We start from the raw sequence: 18,282 nt of genomic DNA on the forward strand, positions 1-18,282 counted from the left end.
ACACACACACACACACACATTAAAGGGGTAGTTCACCCAAAACATTACTCATTTTTGTATCAATTTCACACCCCATGATAACCCCATAATAATTTGATGAAAGATGATAGGAGACACAAAGTTGACACTTTGTGTCTCCTATATGTAAATGCATACCATACCACATATACCACGCAGGTCACATATACAGTACATACATGTACTCGTATATGAGATGTAACAATAAGAGATCTTGAATCTTTGAATTTTACTGATCATGAGTGACCGCCAGGCCAAGCAGGGAAGTCCACTCGTTTCAAACACCCTTTGCAAACCAAGTGTAGGTAACGTCACCGATATTACATAACCGTCGAAACAAAAGACACTAATCAGTCACTCTGTCTCGCGGTCACTTCAATCAACACAAATAATCCATTACTCTGTTTACGCATACCCACTGTGAGGGGCTTCATTGATTACCGGCGAGACTAATAGGCTCATTTCCCTAATTACAACTTAAAGAAAAGCCTCGGAGGCCCTGCCTGTTTAGTGCTCGCGATAAACGTATATCCGTCAGCGGCGGGACAAATCCCTGGGCTTTTGCAGACTCCACACTTTGTCGCCATGTAGCGGCCGTCTATCCATCAACAGGGGTGCGGTGCATTAGCAATTAGCATCCCCCCCCCCCACCCCCACCTTAACAGTGCTAAAAACAGATCATATATTAGGGGAGAGGGAGCAGATGAGGTGAAGGGGGGGGGGGGGGGGGGGGGGCGAAGACGGTTCTCCCAGTGTGCAAAGCGACCCACACATGGCTGCGTCTCGGCAGAAGAACATGCTCAGCAAAGGTGTTCGACTAAGGTAATCTTTTTGGCCGGGCTCCGAATGCCAAGGCTATCAGAACAGAACGCCACTTGCAAAGTTCCCATGCATACTGAATGGACGGATACGAGTGCAAAAGGAAAGCACACGGTAAAAAGGCTTATCCACTAATTTGACGGCTCACTGGTCCTGTGGAGACCGCTTGAGGGGACATGGGCGCGTGGGCGGGCACACGCGCACACACACAGCAATGATAATGTCAGGCAATGCAATGGAAATTGAGTGGTAACTTGTGTGAGTGTGTGTGTGTGTGTGTGTGTGTGGCAATGACTATGTTGAGTATGATTCAAAGCATCCATCGTGTATAGACACAGTCCTACTGTAAGAGACTGAAGTGTATGACTTACCTTGCCATCGCCACACCAAACACACAGCCACCAACTATGGACCAGAACCCAATCCAGCCTGCATCCACCTGCATATGAGAGAGAGAGAGAGAGAGAGAGAGAGAGAGAGAGAGAGAGAGAGAGAGAGAGAGAGAGAGAGAGAGAGAGAGAGAGAGAGAGAGAGAGAGAGAGATTTCGAGAAGAGAAGAGAAGAGAAGAGAAGAGAAGAGAAGAGAAGAGAAGAGAAGAGAAGAGAAGAGAAGAGAAGAGAAGAGAAGAGTAGAGAAGAGTAGAGAAGAGTAGAGAAGAGTAGAGAAGAGAAGAGTTATTTGGGGTTCATTAGCATGCTGTTCACGGCTGTAAAGAAGGGCGAGACAGGGAGCAGGCACCAAGTGTCTGAAGTCTGCCGAGACCTGTCAATCAACCGGTCTAGTAAATTGGCGGGCAGAATTGTGGTAGGAGAGAAAGAAAACAGCCTGTGTGTATGTGTGTGTGTGTGTGTGTGTGTGTGTGCGAGCGCACGCACGCACGGTCGCACGCACGTACGCACACACATGCGTGGGCGTATAAGATTGATGTCCTTCCTTATTTACACACAAGCAAATAGCAAACACACACCCTTGGCCTGACAGATGGAGCAGAGGACGTTATGACCAAAGGGTCCACTGCAGATTCAGCATGACAAGCAGCCTCGTAAATGCACAGTCACGCGCTCGCTCAACACAACACAACAACAACACACAACACACAACACACAACACACAACACACAACACACAACACACAACACAACAACACAACAACACAACACAAACTCCCAATCTGTGTGAGCAGCAAACAGGAGAGGATGTCTCCTTGTGTACACACAAACGAAGGTGTTTGACTCCCATCAATCTCCTCCACGCGGCAAATAACTCACGTCACACCAAACAAACCAGATGGGCGACTAAACAAGACAGCAGCATCTAAAGTGGGCTCTGATGCATTCTGCTTAATCATACACACTGCATTGCCCTGTCAGAAAAAATCTATAATGAAGAAAAGTAGACTATCAAGGCTATTAAATGGAAAATGTATTCAGGGTAATCCATTCTGTCAAAACGTTGCTGTGATTGAGCTGAGCGAGCCTACATCCCTCATCGTGATCCATGCTATAGCTAACCTCCGGCGGGACGCTAAAGCTCTCACTGGGGCAGCAGGTGCCCGGTCTCTCTTGTTTGCATTAGCCAAGGCAAACGGGGGCGTAAATTAAGTGCACCCCCGGAGATTGCACACGCACACATTTTTATTTAAGTGTTTGCCGCGCACAGCGTAGGGCAGTATGGATGGATATAAAAAGGTTTCAAATATGACAGCAGTGTTTGCCTCCAGTTTTGGGAAGCTTAACACAAAGCTGTCTGAATCCGAGATGAAAATTATGGCTAAGAGGAGATGTCGATTAACAACAGTATTCTTATTGCCGGGGACAACTAATTGGAATTTGGAAGCAATCGAGGCTGGGGTTATAAAAAGCTGGGACTTCAGCCTCTTGACACATCGATGTGTTTGTTGCTCCTTGTGTCTCTCTCCGTCTCTCTCTAGCCATGTCTCATAATAAGCTGTTTTAAGCCAGTTATCATAGACTTTATCCATAGCTTTATTTCAGCGCTGCAATCTTCGGTGTAATCCCAGGGAATCCATTTCAACAGTCTTTTAACAAGGAAAGTACTCTTGTCTAGTAGCAAACGCTTTTCCTGTGATACACTTTCACAAAGCTCTCTCAAGAGTTCAAGGGTGACTTGCTAAAGAAATTTAATTCCCTTCAGTTCTTCAACTCTATTCTTAATGGCTATTCTCCGTTTATGAAGCAATTACATTATGAATAATGAGTGCAGTGTGAAACCCACTTTCACAGAGCTGTCCTCATAAATATGGAGCTCCACGTGTTATATCCACTGCCTGGAAGTCTGGCAACGTTTTTCCGTGCAGGGTTCAGACAACAGGTAGCTGGGACCCTAGACTCTATACAGGGCCTAGAGATCAGAGGATGGGTCTGCTACTACAGCATCACACCTTTGATCTAGTCATTCCGTTTGTATACACATCTCAGATCCGGATGAGATGAATTCTCTTTTTTTCCAAGAGAGGGCTGCAACCGCAGAGAGACCTGCTGTGAATGTACACTGCGTCTGTCTTCATCCGGCTTCCCAACCCACACACCATCCCCACCTGCGGTTCTTAACCCTTTAAGGCCTGAGGTTCCGATTCTACAAAATGTCGTCTAAATCCTAACAGTTTTTTTGAAAGAAACGTAAGTTTCTATATCAGTGGTTCTCAAACCTTTTCATGTCAAGGACCCCCAAAATGATATGTATTTGGCGGCCGACCTCCACCACAAAATATTTTGTTCCAGGGACCCCCAGAAGCAAAGAATAGTTAAAAATGTTCGCTTTAAAACAATATATATATTCAAAGATTTGCACACATTTTCACGATTTTTCAAAAATAGCAGATCTACAAGCTCGTAGCGCGGCACTCGGTGCCGCGCTATGAGCTTGTAGATCTGATCTTTTTGAATAGCCAAAGTGTAAAATAATGCTTTTTTAGCTCAAATCTAAAAATGACACAGATGCGTCCCAGGCCTTAAAGGGTTAATGTCCCCTGTCCTAGCCCCCCACTCAGCATCAGCATAAAAAAAACCCAGCTTCACACATTGCCGGCTTTAAGCCCAGCTCCATCTATAGCTGCCCCCCCCTGCCTGCCTTGTTTCCACCCTGGAACTGGTTGCCTCCCCGCAGTTCAATTTCCCTGCCAGAGGAGGCCCTGCGTGCCTCCGTTTTGTTACCTATCATTTGTGGGATCGGTTCAATGTCTGCCCGACGTGTGCAGACAGACACCACAGCACAGATCAGGAAGCATTTCCCCCTGACAAGGGGGAAGAGGAGAGGCCGAGAGGACTCAGTAGAGAGACATACCGCTTAGCCTAGGGCTGACAACGTTGTCGGTGTTAGGGGCGAGTCACATTTGGCAAGTGATTAACAGAAAGTTGTGGTGTGCAAGGGTCTGTCTAGCGCGCTAGCCTTTTCGCCCTTCTGTGTTTTTTGGCCCTTGGAAGGCAATGGCCTCACGGAATTGGCGCAGTGTTAAGTTGCATGTATTTTTTTCTTCGTCCGGGTATAGCAGGGGTAACATTCCTGCCCGCCACCGTGGAGACAGGGGTTTGATTCCTCCACGGTGCCTCTGGCAAAGAACTCCAATTGGCCGTGTTCGCGGATTGGAAGCCGGCAGGGGAGAGCGTTCTGTGTCACTGCTCTAGCAACTCCTACAAGTTGGACGGGCGCCTGTTCAACAGGGAGCAAATCTGGGAGTGATATCGTGTTCCTCTGCATGCGTTACTCCTTCCTTCCTTCCCGGTGAAACTCCTCACTGTCAGGTGAAACAAGCAGCCGAGTGGTTGTCTCTCCCCCGACCAACATTAGGGGTTGGCAGTGACGGGGACTATACACATGGGGCATAGTCCCTTAACCCATTAAGGACTGAGGTTCCGATTCTACAAAATGTCTTCTAAATCAGTTCTAAAAACAGTTTTTTGAAAAAACTTGTGTTGCTATGTCAGTGGTTTTCAAACTTTTTAATGTCAAGGACCCCAAAATGTATATGTATTTGGCCGCCGACCCCCATCTCAAAATGTTTTGTTCCAGGGACCCCCCAGAAGCAAAGATTTAAGTTAAAAATGTTCGCTTTAAAACAATATATATTCAAAGATTTGCACAAATTTTCTCGATTTCTCAAAAATAGCAGATCTACAAGCTCGTAGCGCGGCACTCGGTGCCGCGCTATGAGCTTGTATATCTGCTATTTTTGAATAGCCAAAGTATAAAATAATGCTTTTTAGCTCAAATCTAAAAATGACACAGATGCGTTCCAGGTCTTAATGGGATAACATAACGACAAATACAAGTTTATTTCTTACTCTTTTCCGCGTGGTTGCCCCAATGCACTTCATGGGTTTTGGCTGGCCAGAGATAAACTAATGAAAACATTCCCCCTGATGCAATCCAATAAGTGGCTTTCCTGCTTGTTTGTTTGTTTTTGTTTAGTTTTTATCATCCAGAGTCCAGACCCTGATAAACAGGGAAGGATATACAAGGAAGGATATTACTAATCCATTTGGGACATTATTTCTCTCTGAAAGAGATCAGTTTGACATGGGAGCAGATGCAGGTGCATATTAGGGCTGGTAAATTAATATTCGAATTTCGAATATTCCTCGAATATGGGGGAAATATGTATATTAGAATATGAAAATTACTATTCAAATTATTCAAATTATAATTTTTTTCCAGTTTATTTAACACATTGGGTGCCAGCATTTTTTCATAACAACTTACGTTGGGTGCCAGCATTCTCCCCATTGACTGCGTTTTGCTGTTTAAGGCTCTAGACTCCACGAGGAGCAAATCCATGTAAAAAAAAACATCCATTCATGTTGCGCGATGACCCTGGCTACAGCCTGGAACGATAACATTTCACTCGCGAGTTACAATGGGGGGGGATTGCGCATCGCGCATGACCGGTTTTCCCCACCGGAAACAGATTCGGAGATATAGGTGTTTTAAAGAAGGAAATAGACAGGAAGTGGATGGGAGCCATGTTTTTGTTTCCGGTGATCTATCTGGCCTATCCTTCTCAAGATCACAATGGGTACTCCCAGAGCTGCTCTAGCCCCGCCCGTGTGGAGAAAAACGAAAAAAACAAAAAGACATATTTCACGGTCTGGACCGTGTTCGGCACCGGACCGCTACTCTGCGCAAACACGGTTCAGACCGTGTTTAGCACCCGATGTGTTAACAGGAACAATACAAAAAACAATGTATTATTGGATCCCAGCACTTGATTAATAGTTTTTTGTATTGTTCCTGTCAAATAAAAAAACATTTTTCTTTTTTTAAATATTTTTTTAAATAATAATAATATTCGAATATATTCCAATATCTGCCAATTTTTAAGACCAATATTCGAATATCATTCCTGAGGAAAGTTACCAGCCCTAGTGCATGTAAATGGTTGTTTTCTTTTTCCAAGAAGCTGTTTTCTGAATTGCGAAAGCTAGTTATTTTGTTTAGCTAATCTAGCACCAACCACAAGAGGATACAATGTTTCAGTGCCATACAACACCAATAAAAATGAAGATGCTATTATGTTTCAGATTTAACGGAAACACTTTTGGGAGCAGAACTTAGGTAGAAGGCTACGGTAAAAGCATTCAACTTGCTAATGAAAGATACATCTGCAAGGGCCAAAGATGATAGCTATATCAGTTTAATTAGGACTACAGCTTCATTATTGAGCATTCAATCTGAGAACTGCTGGAAATAATGGTAAAGGTTTAGCATCTGCCAACTTAATGTTAGCCTGCAGATCGGAATCATTGAACTGCACAGAGGAGAGACAACCGAAGGAGGTGGAATAAAGTGGTCACCTTGAAAGAGGAAAAGGGCTGCAAGTGACAGCTTCAGCGCTGCTGGCGTTGCCCCCACCCCACACAGCCATTATTTCCTCCACCACAACACCTCCTTGGCGGCTACCACCTCATTGTACAGCAGCAGATTGAAGACGGCGCTCGACCACCACAATACCTAGCTCGTTAATGGAAAGGAAGGCGTGCGCGGAGTACAACAGAACGCTGAAGAGAGACACAGCTGCGGCCAACACCTGCAAGTGACATTGGAGTGGAACGAGTGCAGAGAGAGAGAGAGAGATAGAAGAAGACACGAGAGAGAGGAAGAGAAGTGATTGGAAGGCAACGAAGGGTGGGCGAGGCTGGAGCTGTGCCTCGGTATTGATCTGGTGCTGAGGAGAGAGAGGGAGATAGCGAGAGAGTCACATGGGAGTTAGAGACGAGAGGGCTTCATCTGGAAGCAGAATATATTGTGCACGCACGCACACACACACACACACACACACACACACACACACACACACACACACACACACACACACACACACACACACACACACACACACACACACACACACACACACACACACACACACACACACACACACACACACACAGCCTACACACATCAGCGAGGGATGAAAACCAAAAAAAATTTCAGATTAGGAGCAGTGTTGCCAGATTCTGTGAGAGAAACAAGCAACCAGGTCTAGGGAAACCAGCCCAAAAGAAGCGACTATGGGCCACATGAGCACTTTAACATATACATCAGCTATTTGAAAATAGCAGATCTACAAGCTCACAACGCGTCGCGATGCGACACTTTGTGATCTTGTAAATCGGCTACTTTCAAATAAAATCTTGCAGGGAAAATTATGATCAGCAGACCTGGCAACCCTGATTAGGAGAGAGAGAGAGAGAGAGAGAGAGAGAGAGAGAGGTACATACATACATGCTCACATTTCCGCCCCGTAATGAACAAACAAATGGATAGGAAGAGGCAATTAATAAAAAATATGGAACTGTCTCTCTTGCCGTTGGCAATCCATGCATATTTAAAAAACAACCACAAAAACAGATAGACATTTAATATATAACGGCAATATGAATAAACAGACATGCAACACAGCAGGTGGAAAGGGGAAAGAAAACTTTAAACAGAGTGTGTCCAAGTGAATAAGTAAATGAGAGACATAATCAAGTAAATGAGAGACATAATCTACAAGTCTCATTTGGCAGTCCATCCAGTAACTGCCGCTAATACACTATGGGTGGAGTGGAACACAACAGATAAGATTAGCCCAAGGCGCCAGTGTGCTAATGCTGGGACACAAACACCATGTTGCCTGAACCTTTTTAATCTAAATGAAACTAAACGAACTTGAGAACAAACATGTACCACATTTTGAAAGACACTGCTGAGGCGACTACCCATCCCATTTTAAAGCCCTGCTGTTTCAGTGTGTGTGTGTGTGTGTGTGTGTGTGTGTGTGTGTGTGCGTTTCATTCAAACCATTTTGCACTATTCTGAAGCTTCCTTCATCAACACTACTTTCTTTTCACAATGCATTTTTCAAAGTAGCTACAAAAATTATCATAAGAGACTGAAAGTATTTGTTTTTTAAACAAACAAATTAAGTCAGACAAATTTGTAATGCGACTTTGAAAGAAAGATAAAAGATAGCAAGGTGAGCAAGACAAAGGCGTCTTATCTTCTACCTACTCCGAACCCCCCCCCCCCCAATCCATGTGTGATCTCTTCTTAACCCATTAACACATTAACCGCCAAGAACGTAGTCCTACGGTCCGTTAAATCCAACTGTTAAGCGCCGAGACCGTAGCCCTACGGGCTGCGGTCTTTTCGCGCATGCGCGGTCCGGGTGCACTTTCGGAATTTTTTTGATCCACTTCCGTTTCCGGTTTGATGACCGGAAATAGAATTATTTGGGATCCGGTTTTGACGATCACGCCCGCTCCCATTCTACAGACGAAACTGAAACTCAATTCTCTTCCTGTAGTTTTTTCTCCTCGCATTTCACTGTTTAACGTAATCCGCTCTAACTACAACATGGATACCCCGTTTGACACGCGATCTTCACTGGGAGATACAGGGAGATCTCGCGGATGTAAACAGACCGTGTAGAGCTCAATCTTAAGGATTTTAACAAGATCTATGGCGACATGAAAAAAACAAAAAAACAACAAAAACACCTTGGCACTGGTGAGTACATTATGAGATTAACCTCTGGCGGTCGATGTGTTAAGACCTGAGATATGATTCTACAAATGTCTTCTAAATTCTAACAGTTTTCTGAAACACTTATGTTGCTATAATATGAGTGGTGCTCAAACATTTTCATGTCAAGGACCCCCAAAATTATATGTATTTGGCCGCGGACCCCCCATCTCAAAATGTTTTGTTCCAGGGACCCCCCAGAAGCACAGATTTGACTCAAAAATGTTTGCTTTAAAATTATATACATTCAAAAGGTTTGCACACATTTTCACGATTTTTCAAAAATAGCAGATATACAAGCTCATAGCGCGGCACCGAGTGCCGCGCTATGAGCTTGTATATCTGCTATTTTTGAATAGCCAAAGTGTAAAATAATGCTTTTTTTTAGCTGAAATCAAAAAATGACACAGATGCGTTCCAGGTCTTAAGGGGTTAAGCAGCACCTGTCATGTGAGAACCTTGAAAAGATCCCGTCCCTTTGTCTCTTGACAAAAAAAATCTGCCATGTCGGGACATAGAAGACACCAAACTATCTTGAGCTTCATTCACTGCTAACCCAGCCCAGTCTCTGGAGTCTTTGGATACAAAACGCGAAAGATTCGCAGTGAACTCATCCCAATGACGAAGAGTGGGATCTCAAGCGCTCAAAGTGTTCACTCTCACCTCCCCTCCGCATCTTTGCAGCTGCAAATAATAGTTGTTCTGTGTTTGAATGGACCCTTACAATACTGACAGGACAGGTTGGAGCGGTTTGAGAGTGCGTTAGACCATTGGTTCTCAAAGTGGGGTCCGGGGACCCCCAGGGGTACTTGAGGGGGTACCAGGGGGTCCCCAGCAAAATGAGTTAACATAGGGTCAGAATCATCTTAACCACATAGCTTTGGCTATTCAAAAATAGCAGATATACAAGCTCATAGCGCGGCACCGAGTGCCGCGCCACGAGCTTGTAGATCTGCTATTTTTGAAACATCTCGAAAATGTGTGCATATCTTTGAATATATTTATTTCAAGAGAACATTTTTAACTCAAATCTTTGCTTCTGGGGGTCCCTGGAACTAAACATTTTCTGATGGGGGTCCGAGGCTGAATGTATATAAATTTAGGGGTCCTTGGCATGACAAAGTTTGAGAACCACTGTGTTAGACAAAAGGTGCTGCGAGAGAAAGACGGCCGGAGAGAGAAAAAGACAAGCTTGACCCTTCTCCTTCTTTCAGGTTTGGTGTCCAAAAAAAAGTCATTTTGTGCCCTTCTCTTACGGTAAGGTAAACGGATGGTGTTTTTTAAAGTTCAGAATGCATTCGTCACCACCTCGGAGCAGGTTAATCAGACGGAGTAGACGTGAGGAGGAGGACGCAGCCCAGTGGGAGACGTCCTGCACTACACTGGCTGTCAGAGCTGGGTGTTGACGGATGAGCACTGGGGTTAATTACCCCTGTCATCATCATCTACCGGCACATTTCACATCTGCTTTTAATCCATTAAGACCGGGAACGCATCTGTGTCATTTTAAGATTTCTTTGGCTATTTTTTTTTTTTAATCGTGAAAATTTGTGCAAATCTTTATATCTTTTTAAAGTGAACATTTTTTACTCCAATATTTGCTTCTGGGGGTCCCTGGAACAACATATTTTGAGATGGGGGTCCGTGGCAAATACTAAATATTTTGGAAAACGTTTTAGCACCACTGATATAGCAAGCAAACAGCAAAAATAATATATACTTGGCCACAGACCCCCATTTCAAAATATTTTGTTCCAGGGACAAAAATAGCAGATCTACAAGCTTGTAGCGCGGCACCGAGTGCCGCGCTACAAGCTTGTAGATCTGCTATTTTTGAATAGCCAAAGTATAAAATAATGGTTCTAGCTAAAATCAAAAATGACAAGGATGCATTCCCGGTCTTAATGGGTTAAACAGGGATATCATCTCCTCTGTGCGCTGGCCTTAAAAGAACAGCGCCTGGTCGATAACAGGCACCGCTCACTAGAGATGCGCGTGTGGAGGGGCGGAAGTTTCTGTTGGAATGTTTGAGGACACAGGCGAGAGAGGAGAACACCGAAAACCTGCCATGATATCAATATTGTTCACCTCAGTGGGCGAGATCTGTGAGAAGTGTACAAATCATATTGTTTAAAGTATTTTTCCCCATCAGGGCTTGTTTGGGTTTTTAAAGCTGAGTGGTGAAAGCAGGACTCGAGCACACTCCTATTGCTGCCCCTTCACTTTCATATTGAAATAAACAGTAGGGTGTGTATTTATAGGTGTTTGCAAACTGCCCACCAACCAACACAGAGGTTTAATCTACATGAGAACGAGCCTTCTGAAGAAAATGCATGTTTAATAGGGTCTCCACTCTTAATCACTAAACTATCAAAATAGCAATACCGATGAATGCAATTTGGGTTAAAGTCACATGTTCGAGAAAAATGCTTCATTAGCATTAACATCTGTCTTTTATTTTGTACAAGTGCTAAGATGCTAAATCATAATATACAAGCTGCACCTCGACACAATAATTCATCTGTTATATTCTGCAAAATAATCACTTTTTTTGTCAGTAGCACAAAGTCCTTGTGTTGTCCTGGTTTACTAATGCGTTTCGCATTATGTAATCCAAGCAGACTGTGTGTGTGTGTGTCTGTGACTCTCTGTGTGTGTGTGTGTGTGTGTGTGTGTGTGTGTGTGTGTGTGTGTGTGTGTGTGTGTGTGTGTGTGTGTGTGTGTGTGTGTGTGTGTGTGTGTGTGTGTGTGTGTGTGTGAGTTACCTGGTTGACTTTGGCTGGTGTAAGGACCATATCCAGGACTCCAGACCAGCCAGCCATCAATCCTGTGGGTACAGCATAAGCCAGCGCAATTTTCAGGAACTGCAGGTTACTGAGGGATAAAGAGAAATATATTAAATGGAAATCATATTAAATATGATGATGCATTTTCATAAGGGACAACAAATACAGAGAGATTGAAAAACATACATTGCTAAAAAATGGAGGAATGCAGAGATAAATAAATACTATATTCAACTAAAGAAATCTCGTACCAGAGAGAGTGCTTTTTTATAGTTAAATTTACAAATACATTAAGGGATAACTAAAGCTCTTAAAACGACAGTGTTTATGTAGCGAGTTAACCATAAACAGAACCACGTTTGAATGAATGCTCGGACAAAATGAAACTATGCACAAATCCTGGTCTCTTCACACATGGTCTATTTAAGGAACAATCCGCACTCGTACGTTTTCAGCTTTTTTTAAAATTGAATTGCCTGCAGCAGCAGTCACATACAAAGACGGACGTGTTCACACATGGCCACAAAGGCTCAACAATGCTGGCCAAAGATGAAAGGGTGAAAGCAGCACATCTCTTTCCCTCACTGTCCACTGGTGTTTGGAGGCCTGCCAATGGCTGCAGCCACTTATCGACACTGTCGGACAGCAACCTTGTATCTCTGTATTTCAACTGTTCATGTTTTTTTCGTCACTTAATGCCCTACTTTGTCGTACAAGAGTGTCAAGCAAAGGTAGTAAAAATAGTCGATCTACAAGCTCAGTTGTGAGCTTGTACATGTGCTATTTTAACTATTTCTGACCATTTTCGTTCCATTTCCTGAAAAGAAATGGTTTTGGACATATGAGGTTTCTGCCCAACAGCAATGTTATCCGAGCCCATTCTGTAAGTGCAAAGGTATGTCTCGATTCTCGAACACACACACACACACACACACACACACACATAAAGATGCTATTGCTAGAGATACGCAGTCAACTGGATAGAGTATGCAGAGCTGCCAGCCAGGCTAGAGCCGTCCAGGACTATCGAAGGGGAGAGAGGGTTAGAGAGAGAGAGAGACAGAGTGAGTGAGAGAGAGACAAAGAGAGCAGACGATCTCTCTCCCTCTCTCTTTGATTGTCTTTGATTACCAGACATTCTAGCAATGGAATTTTATTACTTAACCACGTTAACCCTGGCATCCCAATTTTGTGTGTGTCATTATTATGGGCTAAAAAGAAATATCCGAAAATCCCCCATTTTATTTGAGTATTTTTTATAGCAGATCTACAAGCTCACAATAATTTAGAAAACGTTTGTAGTTAAATGCTTAAGTCACCTCAGCCAAACCCTAGCAGGGTCCCGTGTAGTTAAATGGGTCAACGCATGGGGAGTCCAGCACTGCCACCAGCCACAAATCCCCCAGTTTCCCCCATGCCAGAAATCTGAAATCTATGCACATGTGGCCCTGTGAGGCGCTTTGGATAACGGAGATTAGATCCTTCCAGTAACTAAGATTTCAAAATAAAACAAAGAACAAAACAAATCAATGTAGTCTCAGTTGTTGATGATAAGATTATTAGCTGACTAAATGCACTCATGAGGGGAGACGGTGAGGCCAATTGTGGCTTTTTTAGACTACACTGCAGCTTTGGGTCTAGGAGGATTGAGCTGAGCCATCTGCTCGACAGTACATCAGCCAAGGTGACTGAAAGACCCATTGTATCGCTTTATTAGCATTGTATGAGTCGCTCCAATCACGTGTAGTACTGTATGCCTGAGGAATGGCAAAATGCAATGCAAACAGAGCAGACACGCAAACATGCATTAAGGCCAACAACAACAAAAAACTCCAATTAGACCTCTATCCAATTACAATCATCCATCACACCCATGCCAATTAACCCGAGCCAGTAGAAACTCAGTGCTGATTGAAATGTAGCAATCACAGGCCATCTGACAGTTGTTGCCAGGCTTGCGGAGTAGACTGCAAAGACTAAATGATTGATTTGTTACTCTCCTTTTCTCTTTGGTTATTTGGTTAGTTCCTCCTCGCATTAGATTTTCCATTGCTGTGTCGCGTGTGACACAGGTGGCATCCTGAGTGTCAATCGCTCCGGGACATCTGGAGAATGCTCCACTCTCTCATCCCTCCTAGGGCTTACGCAACGTCGCCAACATTAAAGGAGTAGCTCACCCAAATAATTACTCATTTTCTATTCATTAAACGCCCCGTGAGGCCTTGAATTCATGGAGATTTGATGACCAGTGGAGTCTGGAGACTCAATTGAGTCTCCTACCGGAGCTAATTGAGTCTTCTACTGAGCAGCCACCCCGGTCATTGAATTATTGCCTTAGGAATGGGACAAAAACTAAGAAATCTCCATTAATTCAAGGCTTCATGGGGCATTTAATTGATAGAAAATTTGTAATTTTTTGGGGTGAAGTACTCCTTTAAGTTCATATCATACAACATACATACATGAAATGCTAGAAAGCTACTGTATGTTTTGCACTTTTATCCTAAATGTATATAGCAGCATCAAACTACCACAAACAAACACACACACACACACACACACACACACACACACACACACACACACACAGCCTATCCCTTTCCTTTTCCCTATTAGCACTCCAGACAATGGATCATTCTTATTCAGACAAGGAAGGGAACTCCATCGAGACATTCTCCGCTGTGGAGCTGTCTCATTCATGCTGTCTTGACCTGGTGGCCTTGGTAGGGAGGAGGAATGGAGGACCACTTGATGGAGCACCCGCTCTGCCTTTTCTCGCAGCACCCTTTTCATTAACTTTAGCCACAACGGCAGAAAATCAATACCCGTGCACCTTTTATACCCCCGGCCCGCAGCTTATTCCGATGACCCAGTTTAAGCCATCGAGACCCGGGAACGCATCTGCTATTTTTGAAAAATAGTGAAAAGCTGTGCAAATCTTTTGAGTATATATCATTTTTAAGCCAACATTTGTAACTCAAATCTTTGCTTCTGGGGATTCCACAAATGTCTTCTAAATCCTAACAGAAAATACTTATGTTGCTATAATATCAGTGGTTCTCAAACTTTTTTCATGTCAACGACCCCCAGAATTATATGTATTTATCCGCGGACCCCCATCTCAAAATATGTTGTTCCAGGGACCCCCATGAACCAAATATTTGAGTAAAAAAAAATCATATAAATATTCAAAGAATTGCACACATTTTCACGATTGTTTTTCAAAAATAGCAGATCTACAAGCTCGTGGCGCGGCACTCGGTGCCGCGCCATGAGCTTGTAGATCTGCTATTTTTGAATAGCCAAATCAATCTTAAAATGACACACACAGATGCGTTCCCGGTCTTAAGGGGTTAAGAAAGCAGGTGCTGGCCGCCGAGTAATAGTGTGTACGGGGTGGGTGCGTGCGGGGGGGTGAAATTTTTCAGCCGACGTTTCAAATCCGCCAGCGTCATCAAGTGCCATTTGTCCTTGGCAGGTCCCCGTCGGAAATCAATCCGCCAGGATTAGGGCTTTCCGAAATAAAATGAGGCGGATTGAGGGGTGGGGGGGGGGGGGAGGGAGGGGGGTGCGCTCCATCAATACTCAGGCAAGCATGGCACTCACTGTGATCAGGTATAACCCCATGTGGGGATACTAAATCCAGGCTGCTCGTTAAGACTGCTGTGGTTTGAACCAGATGTGAACAGCTGGGGGGAAAAGCTCATCAAGCGCATTAACCCCTGCTCATATTCGGACAGGCTGGATGGATGGAAGGATGGACGGACGGACGGACGGCTGAGTAATTATCTAGTTGGCTGGCATCAGCAGTGGCCTTGTAAGGCCACTTGAATGGTAAAAAATATTGCCATTTCTGATAGGGTTTTGGGAACACTGATTTGTGTCATTCCCGTAATAGGGAGGTGAAGACAAGCAAATGTGTGTACGAGTGGAAAATACATCTTGGGTGTGCAAAAAATCCTTCTTCGGTTTCCACAGAGAAATCCTGAGGCATCGGTACTGCAAGACTGAGATTATGTGCGGCTCAAACTGGTCAATGGGAGTGTGTCTATCGCAAGAGGAACAGAGAGTCATGCATTCTCAAATGTGTGGTTCGGCCAACTTTTGTGAGTGCAAACTGAACTGTACGTCTGTCTCAAAGGTAAACTGTGTATTTAGTTGATCTCAGCCTGGCCCCCCCTATCATCTGTCCCATAGAGAACGTAGAGAGCTAAGCTGTCATGTAAGAGAGAGTCACGGAGAGGATGCAGTGAAGTTCTGCCTCACTGCATGCGAACAGTGTGGCAGTCCACACAGACACATCCACAGAGCTGGTGTGCTGACTGCTTGTCTGGCTTCTGTAGGCCAAGTTTTCTTTCTCTCCCCCCAGCTTCAGAACTTTAATCCCTGGCAACAACAGCCTTGAGCCCCACAACCAGGCAAGGGAGACGGACCGCCACCACTCAAGAAGACACACAGACCCTGTTTCCTCTGGATACACTGGCCATACAACAGAGAAGGACGTCAGACATGGTGATGGACTCAACCCTCTATGGTGTTTTTTTGCAGGCCTTTTCAAAACTCAAAAGTGTGACACGGAGAAAAGAAAAATAGATTTACAGAGGGAGGGAGGAATACCCAGATGATAGGTTTGAGACATGACTGAAATCCAAACACTTGTCCTAGCGGTCCATCCGCTGTCCATCTTGACCATCTCTCATAGAGACGCCTTTTACGACAGACCAATGCCTGTGCCTGACAGTATAGAGAGAGACACACTTGCTGATCTATTTCTCAAACAGTGACACAGGGCCATCTTAAAGCCTGGTAATTAATCTAGAGGGAGAGCTGCTATTTCTTTGAAGACCATTAAATAAGGACCTCGGCAGATGGTGCGATGCAGACACATGGCGACCTCTTCATTAAGATTCCATATCCTTTCCTAAAGTATTGCCTCTCTCTAACTTTCTAAGACAGGGACGAAATGTGTAGCACATCACCGAATATACGGAACCAATCTTAGTAGTTAGTGAAGACCATTAAAGGCTCCCTATTGCTCTCTTAATGTCAAATATAATTGGACTGAAACTCATTTCAAATTAAGCACTTTTTATTTTATTTATCTCCATGTCTTTGCCGAAGTTGAATCAAAGACACGTCAAGTTGGATGCTCTAAATAATGCATCAAAAGCCCAATTTTGTTATAGAACTTGGATGGAGCTAGACTTTTAGATCTGGGGTTTTCAAACAGTGTCATGTCACGGACCCCCAAATTTGCATTGGGCCATGAAACCCCATTTCAAATGATGACATGATGTCATACTGTATGTTCTGTTTAGATTGCATTGTCTAAATGCTGTGTGTGTGTGTGTGTGTGTGTGTGTGTGTGTGTGTGTGTGTGTGTGTGTGTGTGTGTGTGTGTGTGTGTGTGTGTGTGTGTGTGTGTGTGTGTGTGTGTGTGTGTGTGCGCGTGTGCAGTGGTGGAAAAAGTACTCAAGTTCTTTACTTAAGTAAAAGTACCAATACTGCAGTATAGAAATACTCTGTTACAATACAAGTAAAAGTCGAGAATAAAAAAATTACTTGAGTAAAAGTATTGGCATCAAAATGTACTTAAAGTACCAAAAGTAAAAGTACTAAAATGTTTGAAAATAGCAGATCTACAAGCTCACAACGCGTCGCGATGCGACGCGTTGTGAGCTTGTAAATCGGCTATTTTCAAATAGCCTAGGTATAAAATAGGGCTAAAGTGGTTAATGTATGTTTTATAATATCATAATTTATATCTGAAAAGTAACTAGTAATAATTGTAGTAGAGTAAAAGTACAATATTTGCCTCTGAGATGTAGTGGAGTAGAAGTAAAAGTATTGGAAATTGGAAATACTCAAGTAAAATACAAAAAACTCAAAATTGTACTTAAGTACAGTACTTAAGTAAATGTACTTAGTTACTTTCCACCACTGTGTGTGTGTGTGTGTGTGTGTGTGTGTGTGTGTGTGTGTGTGTGTGTGTGTGTGTGTGTGTGTGTGTGTGTGTGTACGCATACCTGAGGAGTCTGCAGATGCTACTTCTGTAGCTGAGTCTCTGGCTGGCAGCGGCTACGCTGGGGGGCATTGGTGGGCGTGATGGGAAGTAGAGCAGGACGGCGGCAAATAGCACAGCAATCGCTCCAAACTCTGCCAGGGTGTACAGACACACAGACACAGAGAGAAGTGGGGGGGGGGGGGGAACAGGTTATTTTCATAGAACAGAGAGCTGTAATCATCGGTAGCCCTGAACAGAACGATCCAACATTGTGGAAAAGTTCACGGTGACATTGTGACAAACGGTGACATTGTGACAAATGGTGACATTGTGACAAACGCTTACATGCTGTTACTTTCAGCGGTGGACAGAACTGGGTATGTCCAAAATACAGTCAGTCAAATAGTCCATTTTAGAGCTCGACTAATGCCAGACTTTTGAGTCCGAAGCAAATCCCGATTTCACCTACAGTATGTTTGACCAATATTTGAATAGGTCATTCATGAATTTCTTCCAGCCTGTTCACTGTTGGGCGATCTTCTCTGCTTCCTTCCTAGATGTGATTTTTTCTCTGAGTTCTGCCTCGACAGACCCTTTCCAGCTGTTTCTGGGCCTTCCTGGCTTTCTTTT

General features: G+C 43.9%; 1 protein-coding gene across 1 annotated transcript in view; it reads right to left on the reverse strand.

The window, feature by feature from the left end:
* The window catches only part of slc49a4 (solute carrier family 49 member 4), a 79,084-nt gene that overhangs the window by 33,064 nt on the left and 27,738 nt on the right, over positions 1-18,282 (reverse strand). Inside the window, exons 4-6 of the mRNA XM_080413017.1 lie at positions 17,675-17,804; positions 11,628-11,736; positions 1,209-1,276 (exon numbers count right to left, since the gene is read on the reverse strand). Coding sequence (XP_080269143.1) covers positions 1,209-1,276; positions 11,628-11,736; positions 17,675-17,804 — 307 coding nt within the window. The remainder of the gene's footprint in view (positions 1-1,208; positions 1,277-11,627; positions 11,737-17,674; positions 17,805-18,282) is intronic.

Source organism: Gymnoscopelus braueri (assembly GCF_963280865.1).
Source record: "Gymnoscopelus braueri genome assembly, chromosome: 18".
Classification (NCBI taxonomy): domain Eukaryota; kingdom Metazoa; phylum Chordata; class Actinopteri; order Myctophiformes; family Myctophidae; genus Gymnoscopelus; species Gymnoscopelus braueri.